This window comes from Pan paniscus, chromosome 14 (assembly GCF_029289425.2).
Source record: "Pan paniscus chromosome 14, NHGRI_mPanPan1-v2.0_pri, whole genome shotgun sequence".
NCBI lineage: Eukaryota > Metazoa > Chordata > Mammalia > Primates > Hominidae > Pan > Pan paniscus.
Genome location: NC_073263.2, coordinates 115,467,183 through 115,490,637, shown reverse-complemented (window position 1 = coordinate 115,490,637; position 23,455 = coordinate 115,467,183). Strand labels below are relative to the sequence as shown.

The 23,455-nt window shown below is 59.7% G+C and overlaps 1 protein-coding gene across 10 annotated transcripts in view; it reads left to right on the top strand.

Moving 5' to 3' along the window:
- RASA3 (RAS p21 protein activator 3) overlaps positions 1-23,455 on the top strand; it is a 171,054-nt gene that overhangs the window by 131,845 nt on the left and 15,754 nt on the right. For all 10 annotated transcript variants that reach the window (XM_003832117.5, XM_034937080.3, XM_034937078.3 and 7 more), the window contains 13 exons: positions 869-973; positions 3,744-3,900; positions 4,411-4,559; positions 5,312-5,426; positions 6,390-6,464; positions 7,514-7,637; positions 8,852-8,958; positions 10,858-10,935; positions 12,786-12,863; positions 13,774-13,847; positions 18,890-18,996; positions 20,012-20,094; positions 22,980-23,188. In XM_003832117.5, the coding sequence (XP_003832165.1) occupies positions 869-973; positions 3,744-3,900; positions 4,411-4,559; positions 5,312-5,426; positions 6,390-6,464; positions 7,514-7,637; positions 8,852-8,958; positions 10,858-10,935; positions 12,786-12,863; positions 13,774-13,847; positions 18,890-18,996; positions 20,012-20,094; positions 22,980-23,188 (1,461 nt within the window). The remainder of the gene's footprint in view (positions 1-868; positions 974-3,743; positions 3,901-4,410; positions 4,560-5,311; positions 5,427-6,389; positions 6,465-7,513; positions 7,638-8,851; positions 8,959-10,857; positions 10,936-12,785; positions 12,864-13,773; positions 13,848-18,889; positions 18,997-20,011; positions 20,095-22,979; positions 23,189-23,455) is intronic.

Genomic DNA, 23,455 nt, shown 5'->3' with positions numbered 1-23,455 from the left:
GGATGTTGAATTGGGCAGCCCAACCTCCACGGGCACCCTCCTCTCTACAGGCCCAAGTTCTCCATCCCCTGCATTGAGCCCTGCAGATGGAGACTGTTGGGCCGCATGCTGGGGTGGTGCGAGAGGCACACGCCGCAGGGCCCAGAGGATCTCACTTGCCCACCGTGCACAGACTGCTGGTGCTGGGCCTGTTGTGGGCAAAGGGGACAGATGGTGCTGGAGCTGAGAGTGGCAGCAGCCACATAGCTCCTGGGTGCACACAGCAACTCCTGGCACAGAGCGATGCCTGGCTCCCTCCTGGCACAGAGCCTGGGGTCATGTAGCTCCTGGGTGCACGCAGCGACGCCTGGCTCCCTTCTGCCGCAGAGCCTGGGGTCATGTAGCTCCTGGGTGCACGCAGCAACACCTGGCTCCCTTCTGCCGCAGAGCCTGGGGTCATGTAGCTCCTGGGTGCACGCAGCAATGCCCAGGCTCCCTCCTATGTAAGAGCCTGGGGTCATGTAGCTCCTGGGTGCACGCAGCAATGCCCAGGCTCCCTCCTATGTAAGAGCCTGGGGTCATGTAGCTTCTGGGTGCACGCAGCGATGCCCAGGCTCCCTCCTATCTAAGAGCCTGGGTCTGAGTCCGGGCCCATGGCCTTCCGCCTTCCTCTGCCTGCCCATTACCACTGGGAGACACTCATCTTTATTCCAAAGCCACAGGCTGGTCTGACGTGTTTGAAACGTGCCCTGTGGGTCGAGCCTTGATGGAGACTCTGGGAGGCGCTGCAGGCTCCACTCTGCTCCTGGGGGAACAAAGCGTGGCCTGTCATCTTTGCTCCACCCGGGCTGCCCGCCGTCAGCTGAGCTGTACCGATGCTGTTTTTCAGAGTCGACCTCTGGAATGCCAGTAACCTGAAGTTTGGAGATGAATTCCTGGGAGAACTAAGGATCCCGTTGAAAGTCCTGCGGCAGTCCAGCTCCTACGAGGCGTGGTAAGATGATGTTGCACCTGCAGACTTCCGCATCTCTGAGAGCCACAAAAACAGGTGCTGCCTCTGAGTGGAAAGGCACAGAGGCCACGTGTGCTGGTCCTCGGCTGTGCCCAGCACCCACCTGCTCTTACTTTGCATGTAGCTCTGACGAGCTCTGGCTTGATGAGTTTCTGCCCCACAGCAGGTGAGAAACGGCAGGTGAGGAGAGGCAGCACGGATCACACTGAGCAGGGACTCACAATGGCTGGCACCTCAAAACAAGACAGGGAACGTGGGTGAAAGTGGCCCTAAGCCACGAGCAGCTCACAGGGTCTGATCCTAGGCGAAAGTGGGGCCCTGAGCCGCAAGCAGCTCGTGGGGTCTGATCCTGGGTGAAAGCGGGGCCCTGAGCCGCAAGCAGCTCGTGGGGTCTGATCCTGGGCGAAAGTGGGACTGTGAGCCGTGAGCAGCTCGCAGGGTCTGATCCTAGGCGAAAGTGGGGCCCTGAGCCGCGAGCAGCTCGTGGGGTCTGATCCTGGGCGAAAGCGGGGCCCTGAGCCGTGAGCAGCTCACGGGGTCTGATCCTGGGCGAAAGTGGGACCGTGAGCTGTGAGCAGCTCACAGGGTCTGATCCTGGGTGAAAGCGGGGCCCTGAGCCGCGAGCAGCTCGTGAGGTCAGACACCAGTAGGGGAGGGCATCAGCAGACGGTGCAGGAGCCCGGAATGCGCACACAGCAGGGCTGCGCCACGGCTGCGCTCTGGGTCTTGTTCTGGGCCCTCGGCAGCACCTCCTGTTGAGGGCGCATTACAGGGTTCTCCACTCCCCTCTGCACGTCTAGACCTCAGTGGTCGGCTCTGACCCAGAACTCACCCCAGGACATGTTGTGTGTTGCTGCCTCCTGCCTTTCTTTCCTGTTGTCTCCAGGTGCTTGGTGTTTTGGTGGAAGGAACAGGCCATTGTTTCATTTTACCTCCAGTTCATGTGTGTCCCTTAGCGACAGGCAGCTCCTGAGAGGGCCCGGAGTCACGGGAAGTGTGCACTCCCAGGCGTGGACTGTGTGCCGGGGCCTCATGCCCCATGTGTCCCTCTGCCATGTGTGAGGGCAGGTTTCTATCCCAGAAACTGTGAAACACGCGTGTCTTTTGATTCTACGAAGACCCCTGAGCTGAGTTAGGCTTCCTCCTATGCTGAACGAATCCCTGGCCCTGATAGCCAAGGCAGCCACCACATACCCCAGAGAGCCCCAGGGCGCTAATGCCTTGCACACAGGCTCCACCCACCTGATGGGGGCTAATGCCTCGCACACAGGCTCCACCCACCTGAGGGGGGCTAATGCCTCGGACACAGGCTCCACCCACCTGATGGGGGCTAATGCCTTGCACACAGGCTCCACCCACCTGATGGGGGCTAATGCCTCGGACACAGGCTCCACCCACCTGAGGGGGGCACCGATGTCTCGGATACAGGCTCCACCCCGCTGACGGGGCTGCTAATGCGTCAGACACAGGCTCCACCCACCTGAGCGGGGGCTAATGCCTTGGACACAGGCTCCACCCACCTGATGAGGGCTAATGCCTTGGACACAGGCTCCACCCACCTGAGGGGGGCTAATGCCTCGGACACAGGCTCTACCCACCTGAGGGGGGCACCGACGTCTCAGATACAGGCTCCACCCCCCTGACGGGGCTGCTAATGCGTCAGACACAGGCTCCACCCACCTGAGCGGGGGCTAATGCCTCAGACACAGGCTCCACCCACCTGACGGAGGCTAATGCCTCAGACACAGGCTCTTTCCACCTGAGGGGGGATCTAATGTCTCGGACACAGGCTCCACCTACCTGACGGAGGCTAATGCCTCAGACACAGGCTCCACCCACCTGACAGGGCTGCTAATGTCTCAGACACAGGGTCCACCAACCTGACGGAGGCTAATGCCTCAGACACAGGCTCCACCCACCTGAAGGAGGCTAATGCCTCAGACACAGGCTCCACCCACCTGAAGGAGGCTAATGCCTCAGACACAGGCTCTTTCCACCTGAGGGGGGATCTAATGTCTCGGACACAGGCTCCACCTACCTGACCGGAATGCTAATGCCGCAGACAGGCTCCACGCACCTGATGGGGGCTAATGCCTTGGACACAGGCTCCACCCACCTTATGGGGGCTAATGCCTTGGACACAGGCTCCACCCACCTGATGGGGGCGGGGCCTCGGACACAGGCTCCACCCACCTGAGAGCTTAGACTCCCTGGCCCACAAATGAGAGCAGAAGAGGGCTCCTGGGTGACTGCATGGGGTAGAACCAAAGATGGAAGAATGTCCGGGCAGGAAACATCTCTTACAATGACCAGGTGCCCAGGTGGCCTGCCAGGCTTACCAGCCCAAGGCCCCCACCCTGTGACATCAGGAGCTACGGCACGCTTTGGTTGAAATAATTTTCATTTCCACCTGCTGCTGACACTGCTGGGTGTGGGTCTTAGGGCGGGTCACTGACCACTTCTGCGCCGGTTCCTGGAAACCCGTTCCCGCCATGTTCCACCCCCTATCCCCCTCCGCCTTTCCCCCCCTGACTCCTGCGCCTTTGGCTCCAACACTTGCCTCCTGGGGATCCCCAGTGACCAGCCCTGCCGGGGGTCTTCGGTGGGGAGTCCCCAGGGGCTGCACTCTGAGGGGTCCTACAGGATCACCCTCCTGACCAGTCGACCTCAAGCAGGCAGCTGGGCTTCCCTGAGAGCTGCTCCTTGGCAGATGCAGCCTCATGCCTCCCCTCCATGTGTCCCTCCCACCCAGGTACTTCCTCCAGCCCCGGGACAATGGTAGCAAGAGCCTAAAGCCAGATGACCTGGGCTCCCTGCGGCTGAACGTGGTATACACGGAAGACCACGTGTTTTCTTCTGACTATTACAGCCCTCTGCGGGACCTGCTGTTGAAGTCTGCGGATGTGGAGGTGCTTGTCCACGCCGTGGCCCGTGGGTGTGGGCAGGAGGTGCCACCTGCCTGGGGCCCCACCCTACACCCGGGCCCACCCCAGAGGGCACCTTCTCCCTGAGGGGGCCTTTCCCACGCCTCCCAGCCTGGCCTGTTTCCCATCCAGATGCCTGGACCCCTTTGCTGGGGGCACTGGTCCGTCGACAGTTAGAGCCGTGGGAGCCTGGTGATGCTAAGGACTCCCCGGGTTGTTCGAGGGGGACCCCATCATCAGAGTCCCTCTGCCGGCTCAGGGGCCCTAGAGCTGGCTGCATTTGGGGGTCACTAGGAGGAGGTGCAGATGCCCCTCCAAGGGTCCAGCCAAGCAGCAGCAAATGGGAAGTTTGGTGCTTTTGTGAATGTGTGTGTTTCTGTCTCAGCAAAGAGCCGTATCTATTGTGGCTGGAAGTGAGACCCCAGCCAAGATGGGGACAGGCCTCTGGGGGTCCTGCACCCCGGGCCCTGGCACTGACCTCGCCCCTCCCCGCAGCCCGTGTCAGCGTCTGCGGCCCACATCCTGGGCGAGGTTTGCCGGGAGAAGCAGGAGGCGGCCGTCCCGCTGGTGCGGCTCTTCCTACACTATGGCAGGGTGGTGCCCTTCATCAGTGCCATCGCCAGCGCGGAGGTGAAGCGTACCCAGTGAGTGCCCACCCTGCCCCGGGGGAGAGCGGCCTGGACCAGCTACAGGGATGGCAAGGTCGTCGCCGAGAACCGCGTGTCCTGGGGCAGGGCTTGAGGGAATTCAAGGGTCCCTAGAAACCATGTTGCTTCAGGCTTTCTTTCACAGATCCAGTTAATGATTCTTTTTTTTTTTTTGAAAGCCCCATTTGCCTTTGAAATCCCGGGTAGAGTGAGTGAATGGGGAGGAGAAACGGCTCCCGGGGCTCGAGGACAGCTCAGGCCCCTCCCTGGGGCACTTTGGGAGCCCACAAAAATGGAGCACAGCTTCCCTCAGGACCTGCCTAGTGCTGTTTCCGGACGCCCTGTTCTAGAAACATCCGGCTGCACCTGCAGCCACTGTAGCTGACAGGAGGGGTTTGCTTCTCTGCTGGTCCTTGGATGCTGCCAGGGTCTGGTGCTCAATTCTCTGCACAGGCACAGGCTGCAGAGGGTGAGAGGACGGGAGGGCGAAGGCCAGCCAGGCTCCTCCTGAGCTGGTGGCCACGCAGGTAGCCGAATGGTTCCCTCTGGCAGTGTTGACACAGGACGGTTCCATGGCCAGGGCCTCCGAGCACCTGGCCTGGTTGTGCTCCTTGTAAAATGTCAGGAAGCCGACTGATGGGCATGCACTGACCTCACGGCCCACAGGCAGGTGCTCGGGGTCAGGCTCTGCTCCGTCTGCACTTCCGCGTCCCCAGGAGACAAACGCTGTCCCCATCGCCATTTCCCAGGGACCCCAACACCATCTTCCGAGGAAACTCACTGGCGTCCAAGTGCATCGACGAGACCATGAAGCTGGCGGGGATGCATTACCTGCACGTCACCCTGAAGCCCGCCATCGAGGAGGTGAGCACGGGGCCGAGAGTCCTCAGCATCACGAGGCGTGGGGAGGATTTCCCCCTACAGAGGGCACTGCACTGGGATCCAGCCAGACCACGAGCTGGGCTTGAATGTCGGCCCCTCCGGCCTCGCCACAGGGATGCTGATTCATTCACTTTTATCAAGAGGATGTTCCCTGTGTACTCCAGAACCTTCCAAATTCTCCCAAATTAAAACTATGCATAAGAAAATCCACCACTCCACTAAGGAGAACATGCAAGAAAAACCTGGCTTTTCCCAGGGAGACCTTCTTTCTCCGCATGTCCTGCAGTCCCCTGTGTCTGGGCCCTGGCTCTGTGGCATGTTTGAGCTGCACGCCCAGTCCTCACCCGACCCTCTGATGCCCGCACACCCACTCCTCACCTGACCCTCTGATGCCCGCCAGGCTGTGCCCCCCGTTTACGAGCAGGTTTGTAAACAGGTTCTTTGCAAATGTGAGAAAATTTAACATAGCATTCTGGTTTGCTCTGTGGGCAAAATCATGGCAGCATTTTGAAGTAAAAATATTATTAAAGCCCTGTGAGGCCTAGTCCGTGTGGGCTGGTGCACATCACTCCCAAGAAAGCCCGATTCGTCTGATCGCGGGCGCATCGCTCCCTGAGAGAGCCCGGCTCGTCTGATCGCGGCCATGGACTGGGCCCCGTGCCTAGTGTTTGCACCTGACCTCTCACTTGTCCCTCGGCAGCCAGTGACACAGGCCCAGGGTTGCCCCCTTGCAGCCGAGGCTCGGGACAACACCACCCCACGGTGGCCCTGCAGTCCAGCCTCACCGTGCCCCTCCGTGCCAGTGGCCGGGTTCGGGGAGCTGTCGGGGCATTTTCTGGATGAGGCTCAGGGTCTGCATGTCAGCCAGGCCTGAGACCCCTTCTACCCTCCCTGCCTGTGCCCCCGGAACCCACTCACAGAGCCCCGTCTTAAACCTCTCCCCAGATATGCCAGAGCCACAAACCCTGTGAAATCGACCCTGTGAAGTTGAAAGACGGAGAAAACCTCGAAAACAACATGGTAGGTTTTCTTCATGAACCAACCAAAGCCAGTCACCTGCTTGGGGTTTTTCAGCCGGTGGCTGCCTGGAAGCTCTGACTCACCCCGTGACCCCGGTTGGGGTGGGAGCAGGACCAGGCGTGGGGATACCCGCCTCACCCGGCTGCAGTACGCTGGCTGCACTACTGGGAGGCCTCAGCCACCACCTTTGGCCTGGCCTGTGTGCCCGGCTCTGCCCCCTCTGTGGGGTCCGGCCTGCACACCCAGCTCTGCCTCCCCTGGGGGGTCCCGGCCAGCTCTTCCTCCCCTGGAGTGATCCGGTCTGCATGCCCCAGCTCTGCCTCCCCTGGAGGGTCTGCCCTGCACACCCGGCTCTGCCTCCTCTGTGGGCGTCCCGGCCAGCTCTGCCTCCCCTGGAGTGATCCGGTCTGCACACCCGGCTCTGCCCCCTCTGCGGGGTCCGGCCTGCACATCCAGCTCTGCCTCCCCTGGAGGGTCTGCCCTGCACACCCAGCTCTGCCCCCCCTGGACAATCCTGACCAGCTCTGCCTCCGCCCCGGCTCCTCCTTCCCTTGGGCGATGGCTCCTGCCCCTCCCTTTCCCTAGGACAGGATGACCTCCCCGCCTCCCCAGGCTGTCCCCAGAGCTGTGTCCTGCGTTTTAAAACAGCAAAACTCCCTGATGTTGAACTTGCTCCAACATCTTAGTCACTTCACATGATACTTCTTGCAGAGCGTGCTGTTTCGTCATTTCTGTATGTAAATGACAGGATAGAGCTCTTTGCCTTGGGCAGGCACATTCTAGTGAATGTCCATTCCCCACTCAGTAAACGAGGTCGGGGCCGAGCCGGGGAGCCGACGTGGTGCCCGTGTAGTGATTTTCACGTGTGAATTGCCACAGCTCCCAGCACAGATTTCCAGGGAGTGGCTGTTCACACGTGTCTCACTGCCGCAGCTGCTCTGTGCCCGCCCTCAGCCCCTCCCCACGCGCCCCTCCCTGGGCGTGCCCTGGTGCTACACGCACCTGCGGGCAGCCTCGGGAGTGGGTCACAGTGCCGTGTCCCATTGCAGGAGAACCTACGGCAGTATGTGGACCGCGTCTTCCACGCCATCACCGAGTCTGGGGTGAGCTGCCCGACCGTCATGTGTGACATCTTCTTCTCGCTCCGGGAGGCGGCGGCCAAGCGCTTCCAGGGTGAGTGCCCTGGACACCCTCATGTTGCTGAGAAATGGCCATAGCCCTGTGCAGCGTGACTCCCACCCAGGCAGAACCCCCCGCAACCCTGGCTAGACTAGAACTGCGGGGTCATGAACCCCAGTTCCAATGCTGGATTTTTCCGGGGTTTGTGCCCGGGCCAGTGTTCCCTAGTTCACCACCACAGTGGTCTCCACGGGACCCCAGCCCTGGAGTTCACAACCGCAGTGGTCTCCGGGGGACCCCAGCCCTGGAGTTCACAAGCACAGTGGTCTCCGGGAGTCCCCAGCCCTGGAGTTCACCTCCACAGTGGTCTCCAGGGGACCCCAGCCCTGGAGATCACCACCGCAGTGGTCTCTAGAGGGTTCTTTCTCCAGGGTTCTTACATCCCAGACAGAGAAAGAGAGACAGACGGAGAGAGAGAGAGAGATGGAGAGAGACAGAGACAGACGGAGAGAGACAGATGGAGAGAGAGACCGAGACGGAGAGAGAGAGAGAGACAGAGAGAGATAGAGACAGAAAGAGAGAGATAGAGACAGGGAGAGAGAGATAGAGACAGGGGGAGAGAGAGAGACAGAGAAAGAGAGACAGACAGAGAGAGAGAGAGAGGGAGAGACAGATAGGAAGAAGACGGAGAGAGAGAGGGAGAGAGACAGAGATGGAGAGAGAGACAGACGGAGAGAAAGAGACAGAGAGAGATGGAGTTAGGGAGAGAGAGAAAGAGAGGGAGAGAGACAGAGAGATGGAGAGAGAGAGAGAGCCAGAGACAGACAGAGAGGGGGGGAGAGAGAGAGACAGAGATAGGGAGAGAGACAGGGAGAGGGACAAAGAGGGAGAGAGACAAAGAGATGGAGAGAGAGAGAGACAGATGGGGGGGAGAGAACCAGAGACGGAGAGAGAGAGAGAGACAGAGATAGGGAGAGAGACAGGGAGAGGGACAAAGAGAGGGACAGAGACAGAGAGATGAGAGAGAGACAGATGGTGAGAGAGGGAGAGAGAGAGATAGGGAGAGAGACAAAGGGGGAGAGACAGAGAGATGGAGAGAGAGAGGGAAACAGAGGGAAACAGAGAGAGGGAGAGAGACAGACACAGGTGGAGATAGATCCAGGACTGTGGCTGGACTTCCCTGCGGACCCTCAGGGGGCCGGGGCATGGTGTCCTCACGAGGCTATTGTGCCTGAGGAAAACGGTCACCCTGCCTCTCTCTCCCGCAGATGACCCGGACGTCAGGTACACTGCAGTGAGCAGCTTCATCTTCCTGAGGTTCTTTGCACCCGCCATTCTCTCCCCCAACCTCTTCCAGCTCACGCCGCACCACACGGTGAGTGACCGGCTGAGGGACCGAGGCTTTCTGAGCTGTCCTGCGATGCCGGCCTGGGTTGGGGCATCTGCGTGGCTGTAGGGGGCCGACCGTGTGGAGTGTGGAATGCGTGGGGAGTGTGTGAGGAATCAGGAGTGAGTGGGGAGTGTGTGTGGAATGAGGAGTGAGTGGGGAGTGTGTGTGGAATGGGGAGTGTTTGTGGAATGAGGAGTGTGTGGAGTGCGTGGACAGTGCGTGGGGAGTGTGGAAGGCATGTGGAATGGGGAGTGTGTGTGGAATGAGGAGTGAGTGGGGAGTGTGTGTGGAATGGGGAGTGTGTGTGGAATGAGGAGTGTGTGGAGTGCGTGGACAGTGTGGGGAGTGTGGAAGGCGTGTGGAATGGGGAGTGTGTGTGGAATGAGTGAGTGGGGAGTGTGCGTGGAATGAGTGTGTGCGGAATGGGGAGTGTGTATGGAATGCATGGGGAGTGTGTGTAATGAGAGTGGGGAGTGCGTGTGGAATGGGGAGTGTGTGTGGAGTGTGTGGACGGTACGCGGGGAGTGTGGAGTGCATGGGGAGTGTGGAAGGCGTGTGGAATGGGGAGTGTGTGTGAAGTGCGTGGACGGTACGCGGGGAGTGTGGAGTGCATGGGGAGTGTGGAAGGCGTGTGGAATGGGGAGTGTGTGTGGAATGAGGAGTGAGTGGGGAGTGTGTGTGGAATGAGGAGTGTGTGTGGAATGGGAAATCAGTGGGGAGTGTGTGTGGAATGCGTGGGGAGTGTGTGGAATGAGGAGTGAGTGGGGAGTGCGTGTGGAATGGGGAGTGTGTGTGGAGTGTGTGGACGGTGCGTGGGGAGTGCTGGTGGATGCCCTGGGTCCTGGAACGTCCTCGTTGCAGGTGGTTCACCGACCTATTTAAGCTGTGTACGTTCTGGGGGAGTCGAGACAATGTCACAAAAGCAGTGGACGGTTTGGCCAGGGTTTTAGCTGCTGGTCACCGCCCTGCTCTCCCCACCTGCCCATCACATATGGAGTATTGATGATCGGCGTATCATCCGTGTATTGAGTCAACAGATTCCTATTCAGCACTGGTTTTCTCCAGGCCCCAATGTGGTTGCTGGGGCCGCAGCTCTCAGGGTATAGGGATCTGGGGTGACCGTGTTGCACGTGCGGGTGGCAGAGCTGGAAGGAGATGGCCAGGGCGAGGGGACGTGAGGGATGGCCCGTTCCCCAGCACTTCTTTTTTTTTGAGACGGAGTCTTGCTCTGTCACCAGGCTGGAGTGCAGTGGTACCATCTCAGCTCACTGCAACCTCTGCCTCCTGGGTTCAAGCAATTCTCGTGCGTCAGCCTCCCTAGTAGCTTGGATTACAGACGTGCACCACCACGCCCAGCTAATTTTGTATTTTTATTAGAGATGGGGTTTTACCATGTTGGCCAGGCTGGTCTCAAACTCCTGACCTCAAGTGATCTACCTGCCTTGGCCTCCCGAAGTGCTGGGATTACAGGTGTGAGCCACCAAGCCCAGCCCCCAGCACTTCTGAGTTGAACCTTCAAACCCTGTGAAGGCTGAGATGAGCCCCAGGCAGGGCCAGGAGACTCAGCACCCCGAGACTCAGCACCCCAGAGCCATGACCCCACCTGATGCTTTCGACTTTGAGATGCACCCTGCACGCTGGGCCGAGAGGGTGGGTCACCGCGGTGCCATCGGATGTTGCCTGCGGGATGGTCTCAGCAGCTCCTGAGACTGTGGGACGCCCACCCCCTCCAGTCCCATCTGCGTCGCTACCCCTGTTTCTCCGTAGCTCCTGCACAAGCCACAGCAGCTCTGAGGTGACTCCTGCATTTCGTCCCCTCGATCTGGGACAGTCACAGCATTTCTGTGAAGCTGACATAGACCTTTCTTGCTCCCGCCTCCCCAGGACCCCCAGACGTCCAGGACGCTGACATTGATCTCCAAGACCGTTCAGACCCTCGGCAGCCTGTCCAAGTCCAAATCTGTGAGTCCCTCTTCTTCATTTTCTCTTTTTAGGGACAACTGATTCTTTTTTCTCTTCAGAAAATACACGCGAAAAACCTCCCACATTTGAGAGAGTCGTAAGATAAAGATCAAGAATCAAAGCCGGCACCACATCCTCTCCTGAAGCCCAGGACCTGAGCGTCCCCGTCCCGCTCACCTCTCCCCTCCTAAAGTGAACCCCTTGCCTTTTTCGGGAGCCTGTGGCTCGTCGCCGGCCCCGTGGCAGGAGCAGCATCTGACCTGTCAGGTGTGGGAAGCGGCCGAACGGGCCAGGCAGATGGCCTAACCTGGGGCCTCCTGGGCGTTGCGGTGCTGGAGGCTCCTCCTCACGCAGCCCCCTCCTCCCCTCGCGGCCCCCTCCTCCCCACGCCTTCCCCTCCTCCCCACGCGGCCCCCTCCTCTCCTCACAGCCCCCTCCTCCCCATGCGGCCACCTCCTCCCCACGCCTTCCCCTCCTCCCCTCGCGGCCCCCTCCTCCCCTCGCGGCCCCCTCCTCCCCATGCAGCCACCTCCTCCCCACGCCTTCCCCTCCTCCCCACGCCTTCCCCTCCTCCCCACGCGGCCCCCTCCTCCTCACATGGCCCCCTCCTCCCCATGCTGCGCCTCCTCCTCTCGCGGCCCCCTCCTCTCCACTTCCCTCCCCACGCAGCCGCCTCCTCCCCACGCGGCCGCCTCCTCCCAACGTGGTGCTCCCCTCCCCACGCGGCACCCTCCTCCCAGGGCCCCTCTCTCCCTGTGGATATGAACCTCCATCCTCCATCCTCGTCCCTTCAGACTGGATGTGGTGCCGCCAGGTCGGGAGTCCCTCAAGCATCTGCCCCGTTTCCCCCAAGAGCAACTTGTGTGTTTGAGGGGGTCAGAGCTGACGTTTGAGGCGTCCCAGGGGCAGTGCTCGTGGTGAGGCCCAAGGCTGTCTCTGCAGGGGCCCGGCCAGGGCAGTTCGATGCCTTCGGGCCCCCTCGGGGCTCTGTCTGGAGAGGGCTAGGCCGTGGTGCACAGATGCCCAGGCCTCCTGGTTCCCTGTTCTTGGTGGGGCCCAGGTAGAAATGAGGGCTTTGGGGAGCAGAGGCCCCCACTGGAGGAGCAGCCCGCTTGGGGCAAACGTTGGGTTTCTCTGAGTCCGAGTGAGTAAAAGATGTGCCACACTCGCAGGCAGGCCGAGGTGCGCTGACCACTCTTTCCCACCAGCCAGGCCCTGCGCTGTGGGCTGGAAACTCCGTAACAGGCACTTGTGCCTCCTCCGAGGTCTGCACCAAACCCACCTCATTTCACAGCCAGGGAACTGTGCAGTGACCTCAGTGTGGAAACAACAGGAACTTGGGGTCGAGCCTCAGGAATGGTGGCTGCAAAGGCCCCCCCCAATCCCTGGGTGCCTCCACTTCCCCATGTGATGGAGGTCCCTGCCCCCTCTTCCCACCTCAGAGCGGCCCTTATGCCCCACGGGTGAGAGATGGGCATGGGGGCTCTGGGACCCTGGCCTATGACTGCAGGTTCCCAGGCAGCCACATCTGGGCCCCAACGTACCTCTTCATGAGCCTGGGACCCAGGTGTGACGGACAGCCCGGGGCCGGGACGGAGTCACTGATGCCAAAGGGTGCTTGGAGACCTCACGGGCACTGGCAGGTCTGATGGTCTTCGTTGACGCCTGAGCAATTTATGTGATTTGTCCTCCGGGCAGCCCTGCGGGCTCTCACTTGCCCGGTAACACCGGGTTCTTCGCCTGTTTATCGTCATTTAGGCTTGGACAGTTCCTGCCTCTAGCTTTTTCGGACTTGGGCTGTGAGCCGAGGTACTTCGGGCTGTCCTCAAGTGATCTCCGTTTCATTTTAGGCGAGTTTTAAGGAGTCCTACATGGCTACATTTTATGAATTCTTCAATGAGCAGAAATATGCTGATGCGGTGAAGAATGTAAGTATCGACTCACCCTCCGACCGCCCGTGCCGCGCCCAGGAGACAGAGTTCTCTTTTAAAATTGAGATAGAACCCACATGACACAGACTTGGCCATTAGCGAGTTTAAACAATAAAGGCATTCGGTGCATTCACAGTGCTGCCCAGACAGCCCTGACCCGAGTCCTGGGACACCTCCTTCTCCCGCAGTTGGTAAACTCTTTGGTGTGACTGCCTTTGGGGCCAAAACGGGGCCCTCGCCCATCTTGTTCTGTGTCTGAGCCCCCCGAATGAGGGCGCGTCCCACCTCAGTGTGTGTGGTGGCCGGACTCACTCTAGGCTGCAGTCGTGGAGCCCTGGGGCCGCAGACTCAGTGTCAGGAACGCGGTGCGTGGGGAACCTCCAGACCGCAGGGCTCTGCTCCTCCCCACAGTCAGGAACGCGGTGCGTGGGGAACATCCAGGCCCCAGGGCTCTGCTCCTCCCCACAGTCAGGAACGCGGTGCGTGGGGAACATCCAGGCCCCAGGGCTCTGCTCCTCCCCACAGTCAGGAACGCGGTGCGTGGGGAACATCCAGGCCCCAGGGCTCTGCTTCTCCCCACAGTCAGGGACGCCTGAGCCTCCTCACTACTGGGACCCAGATTCCCTGCTTAGAGTCACCCCTGGGTGGCCTCTGGAGATGCAGGTTGATCCCCAGGTGTTGCCTGAGCCCGGCCTCTCACCTGAGATCTCTGTGGCAGTGCCGGGGCTGGGGTGGCACAGTGGGGAGTAGAGGCCCCACAGCCCTCGGGGAAGGACTCACTTGCCCAGATTCTGTCTCCACTGGTATTACAAAGGAGGCAGTAGCCGCCGACGCTGTTGTTATACAGAGAGCCGTGCACGTCAGATGTGTGGCTTCCTCCCGGTGACCTGATTTCTTCCCACTTTAGTTCTTGGATCTGATTTCGTCCTCGGGGAGAAGAGACCCCAAGAGTGTTGAGCAGCCCATCGTGCTTAAAGAAGGGTAAGGAGGGTAAGGTGGCATCCGGCAGGGCAGGAGGGGAGAAGGGTAAGGTGGCGTCCGGCAGGGCCGGAGGGGAGAAAGGGATGGGGGCCCCCAGTCCCCGGAGCACCCAGCACATTCTGGAAGATTCCCTAGTCAGGGGCAGCCTCCTCCCTTGCTGGCCAGCAGCCTTGTGATTTCTGTACCACTGGCCGTTTCGTCCACACCCGCACTTGGGGCCGGCCTTCCCTCCAGGCTCCCGAGGGCTCTTTGGTCAGGGAACCAGAGTCAGAGGGGAAGGCCCTGGGAGTCTGGCCCCTGCGCCTTCAGCCTGGGACCCCTCTGCCGCCTTCTCGGTGACCTTGGAGGGGGACGTCTGTGTCCCACAGCCACCCCGTGTTTCTGACACAGGCCTGTCCTCCCTCGACCTCCACCCAGAGGCCCCTGGAGCATCAGAGCCCATCGCCCTTCCTTACATAACTGACACGTCTGCCCGTTTCCACCAACCCCGTCCTGTGGCCCGGCTCCCACTCCCACTCGGGGCTTTGCTCTGCCTGGCGTGGCCCATGTTCCTGTATTTTTTATGTGTTTGCCAAGCAGTTGTATTGGATGGGGCTTCTCGTGAAACCATCACCTGAACGGGCACTTTGTGCCCACTGAGTAATTTCTCATTCCTCTCCCGCTCCCGCCTCCACCCTTCCGAGGCCTCAGTCTGTGATTCCGAATACGTGTCCCAGAGTGCCCCGCCCCTCCGTGTTTATCTCCTATGGACCAGTGAGAACATGGGGCGTTTGGCTTTTCATCTCTGAGTCATCTCCCTTAAGATAACAACCTCTAGTTCCGTTCACGTTGCTGGAAAACGTAAGATTTCCTTCTTCTTGATGGTGGAGTAGCATGTCGTGGTGTATTTATGCCACGTTTTCTTTATCCAGTCCGTTGGTGGACACGTGGATTCCGTGTCTTTGCTGTTGTGAGTGGTTCAGTGGTAAACGTACGCATGCAGGTGTCTTTTTGGTAATTGCTCTTCCTTTGAGTGGGGCCCGGTGTGGGATTGCTGGATCGAATGGCGGCTCTGCCTTTAGCTTCTTGAGAAATCTCCGTGGGTTTCCTTAAGCGCCAATTTCCATTCCCCACAGCGTGCAAGCGCTCACGTCCTCCACAGCTCTGACAGCGTCTGTCATTTTTCCGTGTTTTATTTGATCCCAGCCATTCTGCCCGGCGTGAGCTGGGTTCGGGCGGCTCCGTTCTGCCCGGCGTGAGGTGGGGTCGCAGGCGGCTCCGGTTCTGCCTGGCGTGAGGTGGGGTCGCAGGCGGCTCCGTTCTGCCTGGCGTGAGCTGGGGTCGCAGGCGGCTCCGTTCTGCCTGGCGTGAGCTGGGGTCGCAGGCGGCTCCGTTCTGCCTGGCGTGAGGTGGGGTCGCAGGCGGCTCTGGTTCTCATTCCTCAGGTGATAAGCCACGCTGGGCTTTATATCGTATGCTTGTTGGCCATTTGTCTTCTGAAAAACGTCTATTCCCCTGTCCTTTGACCACTTTTAAATGTTTTTTTTTAATTTTTTTTTTTTTTGTTAAGTTGTTTGAGTTCCTTCTAAATTGTGGCTGTTAGTCCCCTGTTGGATCTGTAGTTTGCAAATATCCTCCCATTCTGCAGGTCGTCTGTTTGCTCTGTTGGTTATTTATTTTGCTGTGCAGAAGCTGTTTAGTTTAATTAAGTCCCATTTGTCTATTTTTGTGGATACTCTGTTAGAGCCATCTGCTGAAACCTGGATCATCTCTGGGTCACTGGTGGACCATACCCCAGTGGCATTACTTACATTGCTATTTTTCTTAAAATCACCTTCATTTAACTTAATCATATATTAACCAATAATATTTGCAATACACACATTTCATGTTAGAAATGCAAAATGTTTGTTCTTCGGTGCCATAAGGAAAAATTAGCATTTAGACAAAAAGTTCTTTCAGCGAGGCAATTTTTACTTTCTGCAGAAAGGGTGTCCCTCGCAGAAGGAATAATGGCGGGGGCACACACAGAATAGAGAGACGCCAGAATATTTATTCCTTACGCACGAGGTCCCATTGCCTGGAGCCGGACCTCACAATCTAAATTAAGACCTGATTGGCTCATAATTTAAAACTGTTTTAAATAGGTAGAAAAATAATAATATGTTTAAATAAGGAAGGGGCATAGGCTGTGAGCTGGGACATGCCTATGAGTACATCTAACACAAATACCTTGGTTAAGGTACAAGGACACAGAAGATATTATGAGCCTGTGGGCACGTCCAACAGCTACACAGGATAGAGCTTAACAAAGAGTTATTAGCACAAAGCAAGGAGGCTTGAAGGAAGTTAGTCTTTAAAAGAAACTATTATTTCTAACACTTATGATTTATTCTTTAACAAGAAGGGAAACTTTGAAGAGGAAACTTTTTACTTTCTACATTTCATAAATTCACAGCTTTCAAAGCAACAGATATTCATCCTGTAATCCCTAAAGCAACACAGGACACTCAGGGCTTGTGTGCCTGATGCCGAGAAGCTGCTGTAGATACAGGTTCAAGGACAGGCGCCTCCCAGGTGCCACCAGCCAGAGGTTCAAGGACAGGCGCCTCCCAGGTGCCACCAGCCAGAGGTTCAAGGACAGGCGCCTCCCAGATGCCCTGGACGCAGCTGAGGCTCCACCAGCTCCTTCCAGCAGCTGCACCACCTGCGACTCACACCAAGGTTTTGGTCCATCAGGCCCTCGAGTTTCCAGCCCCTGGATCAGCCTCTCCTCCGGCACCTCAGCTCTGTCACATCCCCAAACCCAGGGCCACCCTCGGTTGTGCAAGCGTGGGCCGTCCTGGGGCCTCGGTTCTGCCGTCTCAGCCCTTGGTGCCAAGTGTGTCTTGCCATGTTCGTCCATGTGTGGGGGTGGTGATGACCGTGTTTCCTGAGGGCTCACCCTGTGCTGAGATGCTCCCACACCTCTGCCGTCTCTCAGGGCTGTGTGTGTCCTCACCCACTGGGACACAGGACTGGGGACGGGGCCTCTGCAGCGCAGCGTGTGTTTGCTGAGTTGGCCGTGGCTGCGCGGGGCCGAGCTGCTTTCAGCCTGAGGCTTCCGGCTTAGCCGTGGCTCCTGCCTCCCCGTCCCACACGCGCGATGGTCCCGGTTAGAAAACCGACTCCTGGAGAGCCAGGCGCCCAGACCAGAGCTGTGCAGTGAGGAGCCACTGGCTTCTCTCCACTCAGCGCTGCCTCAACCTGGAAACCTGCACATAAAATTCACATGCAGCCTCGTCCACTGAAGGCCCTCAGAAAGTTGGGGTTCTTAAAAAAATCCTAAAGCCGAAAACATTTATAACAAGACTGCTACTCAAATCTAACTGCTACATGGTCCAGAGTCTTCTCAGAGGCGCCCTGTTGCCCTCAAGGAGGCCGGCACGTCGTGGAGCTCCCAGTACCCCCACAACCCCCGTCTGTGTAGGCCCCGCCCTGCGCATCCCACTGGGTCCTGCTGGTCCTCAACAGCCTCCTGGGCTGACTTCCTGCCTGTGAATCCCTGGAGTGAACGGCGTTCGGCATCCACTGGTTGTGAATTGCGCTGTCCTGGCGGCTCCCAGCGGCCCTGCCCTTTTCTCTCTTGAACGGCTCCCGGCGGCTTCCGCACCCTCTGCTGTGCATCCACAGCTCTCTGGCCACATCTGGCTGTGTTGCTGCTCAAAGCCCCTCATTCCGATTTCTGAGTGTGCTTGTCGAGGTGCGTCTCCCCCGCCCACCTCCCCACTCTGTCTCTCCAGCTTGGCTTCTCGTCCTCAGCTTCCACCTCTGTCCTCCAGTCACTCTGTCCGGCCACTCTTCTCCTCCAGCTCGGCCGCCGGTTCTGGTCAGGGACCCCTGCCCGGCGATGAAGGCTGAGCCTCAGAGGGCCCTGGGCTGCCAGGAGGGCGTTCGAGTACCTGCCCAGGGCAAGGCTTGAGGTCCTCCTCGCTGAGGCCTTGCATCCTCGGTGGCCATCCTGTCTCCTGCTCCCCACGTTTCCTGAGGACGTGGCCCAGTGGCGCCTTCTACCACAGCAGGGCTGGCCCTGAGGGGGGAAGGTTTGGTCTGGCAGAGGCGCCGGTGCGTGACTCCCGCACAACACAGGTGTGCGTTTTGTGGGCGTCTGCTGCCTGACCTGGCCCCAAGCCTGTGGCTGCAGGTCCTCCGAGTGTGGGCGTCTGCTGCCCGCTCTGACCCCGAGCCCACGGCCGCAGGTCCTCCGTGTCGTGTGGGCATCCACTGCCCGCCCTGACCCCGAGCCTGTGGCCGTAGGTCCTCTGTGTTGTGTGGGCATCCACTGCCCGCCCTGACCCCAAGCCCGCGGCTGCGGGTCCTCTGTGTGTGAGCGTCCACTGCCCGCCCTGACCCCAAGCCCACGGCCGCGGGTCCTCCGTGTTGTGTGGGCGTCCACTGCCCGCCCTGACCCCGAGCCTGCGGCCGCAGGTCCTCTGTGTGTGAGCGTCCACTGCCCGCCCTGACGCCGAGCCTGTGGCCATAGGTCCTCTGTGTGTGAGCACCCACTGCCCGCCCTGACCCCGAGGCTGCAGGTCCTCCGTGTTGTGTGGGCGTCCACTGCCCGCCCTGACCTCAAGCCTGCGGCCGCAGGTCCTCTGTGTGTGAGCGTCCGCTGCCTGCCCTGATCCCAGGTCCGCAGCCGCAGGTCCTCCGTGTTGTGTGGGCGTCCGCTGCCCTCCCTGACGCTGAGCCCACGGCCACAGGTCCGCCGTGGGAGCATCGCATTGGCATTTCCAGTGGCAGCACCACTGTTGAAAGTTCAGTGTGGGAGGCAGGAGGGTTGGAGATCTCCTAAAACCTGGTGCCATCACCAACTGGTGACTCAAAGCAGTCAGCGCTCAACTTTTCAAAGGAGAGGCATTGCCTTCCAATTTTAATCTCATTACTCGGAGTAAAATGATAAGATATTGAAAATCCACTGCCTGCCTCAGGTCTCAGAACGCAGAAAGTGGGGGGTGTGGTTTTGCACCTGTGCAGGGAGGCAGCTGAGGCCCGGACCCCGGCCCTGTGTGCTCTTCACACAGGTTCATGATCAAGAGGGCACAAGGACGGAAGCGCTTTGGGATGAAAAATTTTAAGAAGAGATGGTTTCGCTTGACCAACCATGAATTTACCTACCACAAAAGCAAAGGTAAGGAGCAAGGTCGCTTTCCCTGGCTCTTGCTGGAGCGTGCTGGGCCCTGGGACTGAGTCTGCCTTTCAGGGGGAGAGCTGAGGGGAGGAAGGATTCAGTGCTGCGGGCAGAGCCCGGGGCCGCGGTGACCCAGAGCCCTCTGCTTCCGGCTCTCCCTTCAAAGATCCCTGAAGGGGTCTTTCAGACCTGCTGCTGGAAAGTGAGGGAAATCTGCTTCCCCAGAGAACCAGTAAACGCAGAGCTGACCGCATCAGTAAGGTGCTTTTCCGTCCACGTCCCTTCCTCCTCTGGTCGCCTCGTCACGGCCAGGGTGCCGCTCCGCCGAGGTAGACAAGGCTTCCCACTGCCTCCTGCCCCTGGCTGTCAGATCTGCTGGCTCAGATCTAGATTAGGAAATATCGAGCAGTTTCTCCCATGTTCATGTCCCAGAACGGGAACATGTTCTGGGGACAGAGCCTGAGGCCACGGCAGCTGTGAGGATGCGAGGATTGGGCCCAGCCTGGGTGCATGGCAGGGCCAGGTGGGTCCCAGGCTTCCTCAGCCCCCGCACCTGCAGCCTGTCAGTGATTCAGCCATCACCCCCAAGGAGATGAACATGGGGCACCTCCTCCGGCCCAGGGCACCCCAGCAGAGACCCTCAGCTGGCAGAGACCCCCAGCAGAGACCCCCCCGACAGAGACCCCCCCCAGCAGAGACCCTCCTGGCAGAGACCACCCCAACAGAGACCGCCCAGCAGAGACCCTCCTGGCAGAGACCCCCCCAGCAGAAAACCCCCCAGCAGAGACCCCCTGGCAGAGACCCCCCCAGCAGAGACCCCCGGCAGAGACCCCCTGGCAGAGACCCCCCCGGTAGAGACCCCCTGGCAGAGACCCCCCGGTAGAGACCCCCTGGCAGAGACCCCCCGGTAGAGACCCCCTGGCAGAGGCCCCCCCGGCAGAGACCCCTCAGCCCCACCCGGACCCCAGCCAGGACAGCGGGGCCCGCACCCGCCGACAGTCCATCTCTGCTGCAGGGGACCAGCCTCTCTACAGCATTCCCATCGAGAACATCCTGGCAGTGGAGAAGCTGGAGGAGGAGTCTTTCAAAATGAAAAACGTGAGTGTGGGGCCCCCAAGCCTCGCTTTCGGGTTGAGGCCTGGCCAGGTTTTCTCTGCTGTCTTCCCGTGCCTGGCCCTGGGCTCACCCTTCCCCACCCCCTGCACTCCAGGCTTCTCAGAGTCTCCGTGTTACTCGGGTTGTTCACCAGGTGCTGGTGAGTTTGTGTCGGAATCTCGCATCAAAGCAGCCACACTCTGTGTGCCCGGGGTCACCGGGGTGGGGTGGAACCTGCTGGAAGGTGGGGCCTGAGCTGCTTCAGGTGGCGTCCCCCGCAGGGTCCCCAAGGTCAAGGGCCCCTCCGTCAAAGACATCCCAGAAGCAGGCTTGGGACTGTCTGGAATTCCTTTTGGAAGCTTTTTTATTTTGGTATAATTTTGAATTTATAGAAGTTGCACGAGTAGAACAAGTACTTTCCACACACCCTTGACCCAGACCCGTGTGTGGCCTCGTTCCCCGGTCACGCTTGACCCGGACCCACGTGTGGCCTCGTTCCCCGGTCACGCTTGGCCCGGACCCACATGTCGCCTCGTTCCCCGGTCACACTCGTTCCTTCTCCCTCCACGGTCCCGCCCATGCTTTTCTGAACGTATCAACACTTCCGAGTGTGTTTCCCACCGTGCAGTCCCCAAAACCACAGCAGCCACCATCGCGCGTTGCCGGCGCGACCACATTCGAGTTTGCCGCTGTCTGGTCCCGTTCCTCCGGCTGTGGTTCCTTCCCCTCTGGATCCAGTCTGCGCTGCATTCTGCTGCCCCCTCCGTCTGGCCGACTGGACACTCCCAGCCTTTCTTTGTGTGTGGTGGCCTTGGCATCTTTGAGGCGTGCAGGCCTTCGGTTTTCTGGACGTCCCTCCCTTTGGGTTTGTCGGATGTGCCGACGTGGCAGGTTCTGATGATGCATTTTTGGCGGGAATCCCCTAGAGGTGTCCGTGGCGTCACCATTGTGTGGTGGCCTCCCAGAGTCGGCCGCTGGCCACGTTCTCCCTGGTGACTCAGTGCCCCTTCAGCCAGTGACCCCACCGTCCGTGCCATCCTGAGGCTGACTCCGTACCCTGACACATGCTGGCTGGGACAAGCCTTCTGTGCCCCGACTGCAGCATGAGGGTCATGGAACAGTTGCAGGGAAGGCACAGTCCCTGGGCCTCGTGCCAAAGTTGACGCGTGTTCCTTACCATTGGCAGAATTTTACTAGCATGTTATTCACAGGCAGTCCAGACAGATCCTGCAAAAGACATAAGTTTGGAGAGTAATTTGAAGAGGAGGGTGTGGGAAGAGGAGGGTTGGGAAGAGGGGGAGATGGGAAGAGGAGGGTTGGGAAGAGGGGGAGATGGGAAGAGGAGGGTGTGGGCTCAGTGCTTGCTGACTGAGGGGGATGGCCGGGACCTGGCCCTGAGACCGTCCCTCGAAGGAAGCAGTGTGAACATGTCCTGGAAGCACCTCCAGCCCTTCACGTAGATTCCCAATAATTCCCTAGTTTCAGCCGCCTGTTCCCAGCTGTTCATTCCCACTGAATTCCTCAGAGCCCGATTCCCCTGAGGCCACTGCCAGGCCAGGCTCTCACCAGCCGGGGAGACCTTTCTGAAGGCTGCTCCTGGTGGCAGGGCCGAGCCTGGGATGATGGCCAGGACGCCCTCCATGGGGATCACAGCCATGCACGGGGGCGTCCAGTCCGAGACCTGTACACATGTGCCGGGTGCAAGGCGGGAGGCTCCTGGCCTCTGTAAATAAGACCTCAGCTGTTCACCAGAAACCTGGAGCCCAAATCCTCCCCAGATGAGTGCAGAAGGCCCGTCCCCTAGAGAAGGCCACTGTCCCCCTGACTCCTGACTTAAGGGCAAGTCCCACATGAGAGCACTCCCAACCTCCAGTCTGTCTCCTACTCAGAAAACCTGGCTTCTGTGTGCAACAGAGCCGGCTCCTTCTGGGAGCTTCTGACCTCCAATCCTAGGATATCTGTTCCCCCTGCCCCAGGACCCCCGTCCCTCTAATCCTAAGGCTTCTGTCACTCCTGCCCCGGGAGACCTGTTCCTCCAATCACAGGACCCCCGTCCCCCCTGCCCTGGGACCCCCATCCCTCCAATCACAGGACCCCTGTCCCACCTGCCCCAGGACCTTTGTGCCTCCCATTTCTTCTGCCTTTGACACACTTTGCCCCCCCCGCTTAACTAACTTTGAGTCAACCCCGACTGCACCACCAGGACTGCTCACTTCCAGCTCCTGCTGACACCTGCCCTCATTTAGTCTTTCTTGGTGGCTGCAGGTTCAGTAGAAACTCTATGCCAGGCTTTGTCTCCGGGACATAGGAGAGTGCTGGTGCTCAGTCATGTTTGTTGAATGAGTAATGGTAAAGGTTGTTGCTGCCCCGAGACGCTTCAAGAGGAAGCAACCCCCTAACCCCAGCTGGGAGGAGGAGGAAGAATCCTGGGCTGGTCAGCTGGGGAAGGAGCTGAGCAGGCCAGGCCACCTGGGCTGACACAGCACGAACACCATGTGGATGGGACGCCTGCAGTCAGCTGCAGGAAGGCCTCGTGGGGAGGCCACAGGGCCCCTCTTTTGTCTTTTGAATGGAGACCTCCAAGGCTCCAGGACATAAAGGGCCTTGGCCAAGCTGTTCCTGGCCACCTGGCCACATCTCCAGCTGCACCAGTTCTCACCTCCATTCCCCACGGCCCCAGCTGTCAGGTTTTAGGGTGGCAGAGAGTTCCATGCACCCCCTGGCCTTGGACTCTTCTGGGGCTTAGAGCTCCGGGACTTTTGGGCCTGTGCACCCTCAGCGTCCCCTCTTACGACTCCGGCGAGGACGGCCAGGTGCCCGGTGGACTCTTGCACGTGCTTAGCCACGAGACCTCATGTGCGCTGTCCTGAGCCCACCTGTGTCCTCAGATGTTCCAGGTCATCCAGCCAGAGCGTGCACTGTACATCCAGGCCAACAACTGCGTGGAGGCCAAGGACTGGATTGACATTCTCACCAAAGTGAGCCAGTGCAACCAGAAGCGCCTCACCGTCTACCACCCGTCCGCCTACCTGAGCGGCCACTGGCTGTGCTGTAGGGCGCCATCCGACTCAGCTCCGGGCTGCTCGCCCTGCACTGGGTAGGTCTGTGCCTCGGCGCCCAGCTCGTGCACTGTGCGGGAAATGTGGCCAAGGGGCTGAGTAGGGAGGGACCAGCAGACAGTGCATGCCTGCCTGTAAGCTGCACATAAACAGGGCTGCCCTCGCCTCCTCCCAGGAGCCTCCCACCCGAGGGGGCCTCCCCCGAGGGAGCATCTGGGGCCCAGCCTCTGGAAGGCTCTGCGCAGACTCCAGGGTGCCACAGGCCTGAGGCCCTGCCCTGGGGGAGCGGGAGGTCAGGGTGAAGG